Genomic DNA, 7,306 nt, shown 5'->3' on the forward strand with positions numbered 1-7,306 from the left:
GTAGCTGAACTGCAGGAGGCAACTTTTTTCTTCCTGCTAGGCAGGAAGCTCATAGCTTCCCCACAAATTGTACAGGAAGGCGGGCAGGCTGTGTGGTTTTTACTATTTATTCTATTTCTGGTATTAACACACCCCCACAAACAAGTATTTAGCTTGCTCAAAGCAGCTTTGGTCCATTTCAGTTCATAATTATGTATTTTCCATCAAACTCCTGCAAAGTTTAGGTCATTCTACATAAATACAGCCCACCCAATAACGTGTCTCCAAGCAGCCCGTACCTTTCCACAGCGGTCATCTTCACAGAGCCCAAGGTACTTTCGGGTAAAGTACTGTCATTCCAACTCTCTCTGGCCAACTTCATCCACAGGTTAACGTTGCCATTCATAGCAGAACATCACCACCACCTCCCCTGCCCTCCCAGCAGCAGTATTTTCCAGAGCACCACACCTCTATTAACTCTATAGTCTTTTGCTGTTTCTTCTCCATTTCCTGTCAAAAAGGGGGGCAAGGTTTCTACCCCTCTGAGATCAAGCAATACTTCTTGACAGGCATTCTCTCTTGCTTTCACTCACTGAAGTCAACTCCCTTCTTAATTCTGGCAAGTAAAGACCTCCCCAGTTTTCCCTGCAGGGCAGGAGACCAAAGCTCCAGCTGAGTTTGTTGCTGCTGCGCTCAAGGCTTTTTGTGCCTGTAAATTCACTTCTACAGATCAGTGAAGACATTTCTTGAAAGGGACTGTCTCGCTCTGGCAGGTTGGAAGCTGAAGGGGAAACAGAGACTGGCAGGTCTAATTTCTCATTCAGTGTCAGAGGAGCAATGAGCACCAGCAGGATCCCCTTATCCCCCAAACATCCACCGGAAAGACTTTCTGTGGAGCAGGCTCTGATCGCAGCTAACTGTTTGTCCACCACGACAGGAGGCCCAGGCCTGGCTCGCTGATCGATCCCTGTTCACAGACAGAAGGAGAGAGCGTGCAAGTGTAAACTGCATTGAGAATACAGGAGTAAAAGCATAAAAAGATAAAACCTCTCCCCGCCCCCCCCCCCCCGAGTTAGAGATGAGGTACTCACTTTTTTTCCTATTAGAGCCTGCTCAGCACCTGCCCAGACTCCTTTAAACCTTGTCAACACGACACCAAATGTTCAACACTTCAAAACAAGCACTTGCCCATTCCACCTCCTGACTGTCCCAACACACTCCGGCTGTGAGAAAACACAGCTTTCACTGCTTTAGATCCATTTTTCTCTTGCACTGTACTCGGGTGGGTCTGCATGGGAGAGACTCTTTGGCTCCTGGGTAAGCCCTGATGTGGTTCTCCCGGCTCTGTGCTCCCCCTATGCTCACCCCTACCTGCAGATCCTGCATCCACAGTCTGCTTTAAATCAGCCTCCCAAGGGGAAACCCCACCAACAACCACAAAGTGTTCCAATGAAAACACACGGGAAGCACACTGTGACCACAAGAACAATCTTCCTTCTCCCCTTTTCCACTCCTTTCATTTTATGACTCTGGTTGCTTCATGGACAGCTTAAAGCAGTCGGTTTCTTGGGAAAAGGATGCTATTTCAGACACAGAATAAACCACAGCGTTCCCTGGGCTGTATGAATTATGCACGTAGTTACCACAAGAGTGTAGGGTGCCTCTTTCTTCTGGACTTCTTCTGCGGCATTTGAAGTGGAAGCCTCTGCAGAGCTCGGACCCGTCGGTGACGTATCGACAAACGTTTCATCCACGACTCGGAAGCGGATCTCCTCACCAATGTCCATGTAAAGGTCATGGGCCCCTTCTTCCGTCTCATATTCCCACACCCACACCTGCTCCGCTTCATCGCTGGCCACGCCCAGGATTAAGGATGGAAACAATCAGTATTCTGCCCGACGGATCACTTTTTGACCATTTTGGGAATAGACTCAATTCAAGGCCTTTTCACGATTATTTCTCAAACTGCAATGCGCTGCCCTAGGTCATCATCTGCGCAGCCCAGGACCCCCGTCTCGTTTCTGATTTTCCTGCTTCAAGGTGTATGCTGCTGGGCAGAGTTGGGGTTACCCCCACCAACAAAAAAACTACCCCCAAACAAGCAAACCCCCTCAAACCCAAGACAGCCTCGCCCCCCACAATAAAGTCTATGAGACGCACCATGTATCCGGACATCCCATGCTGTGGTAAAACCTGCATTCTGTCTTCAGCAACGGCCAAGACCAGAGGCAGGGATTACAATGCGGCTGTTCGGGGAACATCGCCGTTCCTGTCTATCAGCCGGCACAATGATCCTGCAAAACCCAACAAGCGTGAGGCCTGTCTAGCTCTGATAACAGTCTGCGGGACTTGCCCGACACAACGGCTTAGCTTCTGCCGCTGAGCACCTTCATTGTTGCAGTAGTGAATGCCTGTTGGGCCAGCACTGCACAATCTTTTGAAATGAAGTAGTAAAGTTATCGAAGGTGATCAAAGGATACAACTTAGCTGGCTGCTGCAGGGATTCTGGTGGGATGACAATATCATCAAAGAATCCAATAGAAACTGCGGAGAAAAGAATTCGATTAAGACTAAAACGATTCTTTGCAAATGATGTACCACAGCGATTCCTAAAACGCATTTCTAGACTCATTCTCCTTCCTCTTTCAGGAAGGACATCTGAGATCATGCAGGAATTATTCTTCGAGCCACAACACTCAATTTCAATTGGCAGCAAAGCAGCCACCCAGCTGAAAGTACGTACAGCAACAGAGGGCACAGTCTTCGTGCCCGCTGGGAAAGGAAAAGGTTGTTTGGAGCAGGATTGGCAATGAGAGCGTTCCAAGAAATGAGTCAGATGCTATAGAGGTCTGTGACAGAAAAGAGCTTAGAAATCACAGATGTAACATGTTAAATAAAGACCAATATAATGTTACAACAGCCCCCACCTCCCCCTTGGGCTTTCACGATGTTGAATTTTATCAGAGAGCGGACAGGCCCAAATTCAGCAACAAATGCACCCAAGAAAATCTTGTCCTAACTTAACAACTGAGCAGAGGAGCTTGCTTGCATGGAAGACTCCTACAAGAAAGGAAAGCAACTCATCAATTATGTATTCCACGATTCTGACAGCCCTTTGTGTGCACAAAGACATTTCCCTGCCACGTTCTCAGGCACAGGAAACAATCATGAATTTGCACAGAACGATAGGGAAGATGTATCAGACCAACACAAGCCGATACTACCACTTTAAAAAAAAAAAAAGCCAGGTTCTGTTAACTGAAGCGAGAAACCGAATCCAGTCTATGCTCCAGATGGGCTTGCCTGTTCTTCTTGGGCACGCACGTGGATGACAAAAGGAAAGGAGAGTGCAGACAGAACCACCAAAGGCAGGGGAAGCTGCCAGGCTCAAACTACCAACCACCCTCAGGTCAGAGCAGCGCTAGAGGCCAGTAACAGTCTTTAACCAGCTTACACACAGCATCACACAACCTAAAAATCACCGCATCTCAAAAGACCCAAGAGCTCTCGTGTCTCTAACGTTAGAAGTTGCGGTTTACCGTGAACACCATCCTGACTGCAGCTTTTAATCTGTCCAATCAGGATCTCATCCAGGAAGGGATGGAAGACCACGTAGCGGAAATGCACTTAAAAGAAAACAGATCATTAATGTCACGTCCATGTTAGCGAGCTATACTCCTTCCACAGGGTGGCAGCCATTAAAAAAAAATCCCACATCCCATATGTCCTCTTTTAAAACGCTTATCCAGTTTCTTTTACAATTTCCTTCAGGCACTGATCAGATAGAAAAACGGGAATAAGAGTTCCGATTCCCAATTGTTTTGTATGAACTCTGACAGCAGGTGACCAGCAGTGTCCTGTTCTCCGCTCTTCAATCTTGCAAGAGTTTAAGGTCACAGAACGGAACTGCATGATGAAGAAGACGGAGCAGGGCCTCTGCTTAAGTTACGATGTGAGTATTCCTGCACAATGCTTCGGGGCCAGGAGTATCAGCTGAAATTATACTTTCTTGTAGTATGTCTCCTTTCCTCTTTGTCAGCAATGCTATATTTTCTTTAAACTAAATATTTGATATCAAATATTATCAGAGTAAGGAAGATTCTCTAACATAACTGGATTTTTCATCCAGGTTAAATAAAATGCTTCTAACTAAGCATTTTGCATTTATAAGAAGAATGCTACACTACGACAATCTTAGCCAAACAATGCTTACGAGCAATTGAACATCATTTTAGCTGCCTGTACTCAGTGCTCCTCATTTACATAAAAGCAGGCAAGTACATTAGAGTTGTTACCAGACACAGCAGGATTTATCAAAGTGCTACCCCGGATTCTGTAAAGCAGACTTTTTTCCAAGCTCAGAGAGAATATATTCTCTTGTTTTAGTTCAAGGAGTAATTCAAAGGTAAGAAGTTGAATGGAGATTAAAGCAAGCAGGAAAGCCTGCCACCCTCCCTCAGTATTAGAGAAGCTTTCATTTGCAGAGAGCAAGTTCTATGGGTGTTAAAATTCAGACAACGGGAGCCACATACAGTCAGTCCAGTTCCCTTCTAACAGGAAACATTTCATTTGCTCAAGCTACGCGTCCACATTGAAAACTGAAACTAGAAAAACACATCTTTCCAGTTTAAAGAAACTTATTTTAAGTTAAAAAACTATACAAAATTTAGTTTTATGCATCTACTTCCAGTTTTTACTCAAGATAGATTTGCCAAAAAGTCAAAGTAAAGAAATTAGCCATTTCTTATTCAAAAAGAAAAAAAGTCACTAGAAATGTATGCTGAACCAGATCTGTCTAAGTCTCAAATAAAAATCTAGCAAAACTTCCACCTAGGAAAACAGCATCAAATGCTGTGCAAATGTCATAAGTAGAAACATATTTCAACATTCTAGCTAAGGAAAATAAGCTTCAAAACCAAAAAAATTCCAGAGAAATACAGAACAATTAATACAACTCGTTTTCTACATGCAGATTTCCAATAATTTTAAATTAACTCTTTCCTTACCCCACACCTACAGCTCTAATTGCAGAACAGAGATGGTCTGCTGGAGAAGGCAAACAGGAGTGGCTATTTAAAGCTGTATTTGCACCCAAAAAATTCAAAGAAAAGAAGAGACTTTTGTCATGTTCCTCTTGCCCTCCTACCAGGAACGGAGTTAAGGGTATGAACTTCAGTAAGTTCCTTTAAATTTACTTTCCCTAACAATTGAATTCAGTTTACACTTCCAGATCACTAAGCTTCTGCCAAAGTGTGTAACTGAGGCCAAGCATATACCTTTGGTATGCGATGCACCATCTCCAGGGAATATGTACGAATCTTCCAGCTTTGTGATATCGTACAGACAGATGCAGAGGCCGACATTGTATACAACCTGCTCAAAGAAAAAAATAATTTAAAAAGCAGTAAATCAAGCAACCCACCGGGTTAAACCAAGCAAACCATCACATTTATACACTACACACACCTCTTCAAAAGAAGGCAGCAGAAGGGTGGCAAGACAGGAGGGAGGCTGTTTTGGTACACTCCCTTCCACAGCCCCAGCCCTAACCACAGCGCATCGTAAGGGAACCCCTAACTTATTCAAGTGTTATGGGAGCACGTGTTTTCACTGGCACTGGAAAGAGCGCTGCTACAAACGGAAACCCTTGGAGTTATTGTCAGCGGTGAGAGAACTCAACCTGCCAAGACAGTAAACAGTTGCCCACAGACATCCCTCGCCAGCCCCACAGCTTGTCCAAAGGCTAAACACACTTTTTGCTACAGTTACCCTCTCAGAAACCTCTAGTTTTCAAAAAAGCCTTTGTTTTAAATTTTATTAGCTCTGAGGAGACAAGAACTCTTGGTTTCTCTGCTACTTCTGAGATGGCTTCACAGCCAACAAAATCTGAGGCACCTACCAGTCATCAGTGGACAAAGGAAGAAGATTTTCGCTTTTCACAACCTGTCTGTATAATCTGCTATTCACAACCCTCCATCACTTCAGGTTGCTCTTTTGAGCTCCCTTCACGTTCACAAGCTGCATTTTGAGTTTTGCACCTGCCTCGTGCTGAAAGACATATGCTAGTCACAGTCCCAGGGGCTGCACTGGGACTCTGAGACCTCCTGGTCTACCACAGAACACTTTCTGTCTCGCACCGAAGACCAACTTCTTACTGCCACACTCACCGTATTTCAAGTACTAAGCACACACCAAGTCAGCTATTAACAGCTTCACTTCCAGTATTACTGTTCTGCATTTATTTACATCCGTCTTTTTAAAATTCCCCCACTACATGGATTAGTTTGCATCTGTGTTTCAGATTGCTACTCTGCACACAAGCCAGCAGTTACTCGCACTTCTCTTCCATGCTTCTCTGCCCCATCTGGCATCCCAGTATCTTCCCGCTACAGCATTAGCCATTAGAGAAAATGTCCCCTTGGAGATGACACATGGCTGTCTCTTTGTCCACAGTCACTGATACTTCAGTCGCTGGGGAAGGCCTTCACATCTAAACTGTTCGGATACCTCACCCACATATCCCATTAGGAACAAATACAAGGAAAAAGTGCTCAGGGACGTTACCACACCTGCATCAACCTATACGTGACCCACGCTTTACCTTATTGGCCAACTTCTTGTTTAGCTCTTCAGCAATGGATTCATTCAGTTTCCTTTCAAACTGCCAGGGAGGAATTCTTACTGTGTCAGTCATCTCTACCAGGACAAACATGGCTGCACGGAGGGGCTCCGAGGAGAGCGAGAGGACACCAACACCCTCAGCAACCGGAGCACTGCAGGGACAACGAACACCTCAAATACCTGACGCGGGGCCGGCCTGGGAAACCACCCCAGCGCCTTGCACGGAGCTTAGCGGGGCAGCACCCTGGCTATCCCAAACGGGCGGAGGGGCCGCGAGGGTCTGAAGGCGGCCGTGCGAGGGAGGGAAGGGGGGGTGGGGGGTGGGGGGGTGGTGCGGGGGTTGAAGGCGGCCACGCAACCGCTGTCGGGGGAGGGCGGCCAAATAGCCGCCGCTGTACGGAACGGAGGGGAGCGCAGCAGCAGCAGCCGGCGGGGGCTCGGAGGAGCCCGGGGGATCGCGGCGGGCAGGCGGGGAGCCCGGGGGATCGCGGCGGGCAGGCCGGGAGCCCGGGGGAGCCCGCCCGACCCGGCGGGGCCGCAACCGCTCCCTCACCCACCTGCCGCACGCGGAGCCCCGCCACGCGCTCCCCGGCCTCTGGGCCCTTCCGGCGCCTCAGCCAATCGCCACCGGGAGGGCGGGCCCGCGCCGTGATTGACGCGGAGCAGAGCGCTCACGGGACGTGGGGGAGGAGCCCCGTTGCCCCGC

The 7,306-nt window shown here is 47.4% G+C and overlaps 1 protein-coding gene across 3 annotated transcripts; it reads right to left on the reverse strand.

Moving 5' to 3' along the window:
* Positions 1–888: 888 nt before the first annotated feature.
* Positions 889–6,691, reverse strand: POLR3H (RNA polymerase III subunit H). Of its 3 annotated transcripts, none has more exons than XM_086469557.1 (6): positions 6,581–6,691; positions 5,256–5,352; positions 3,519–3,605; positions 2,461–2,523; positions 1,623–1,837; positions 889–946 (listed from the first exon to the last, which is right to left on the reverse strand). In XM_086469557.1, exons 1-6 carry the CDS (start codon positions 6,689–6,691, stop codon positions 893–895), a joined length of 627 nt encoding a protein of 208 aa, XP_086325683.1. In that variant the 3' UTR covers positions 889–892. The 3 variants fall into 3 exon arrangements, with proteins under 3 accessions (XP_086325683.1, XP_009960454.1, XP_009960455.1); XM_009962152.2 differs by having other exon boundaries at positions 1,623–1,830; positions 2,460–2,523; XM_009962153.2 differs by lacking the exon at positions 3,519–3,605 and having other exon boundaries at positions 1,623–1,830; positions 2,460–2,523.
* Positions 6,692–7,306: the final 615 nt, after the last annotated feature.

Source organism: Leptosomus discolor, chromosome 1 (assembly GCF_034619465.1).
Source record: "Leptosomus discolor isolate bLepDis1 chromosome 1, bLepDis1.hap2, whole genome shotgun sequence".
Classification (NCBI taxonomy): domain Eukaryota; kingdom Metazoa; phylum Chordata; class Aves; order Leptosomiformes; family Leptosomidae; genus Leptosomus; species Leptosomus discolor.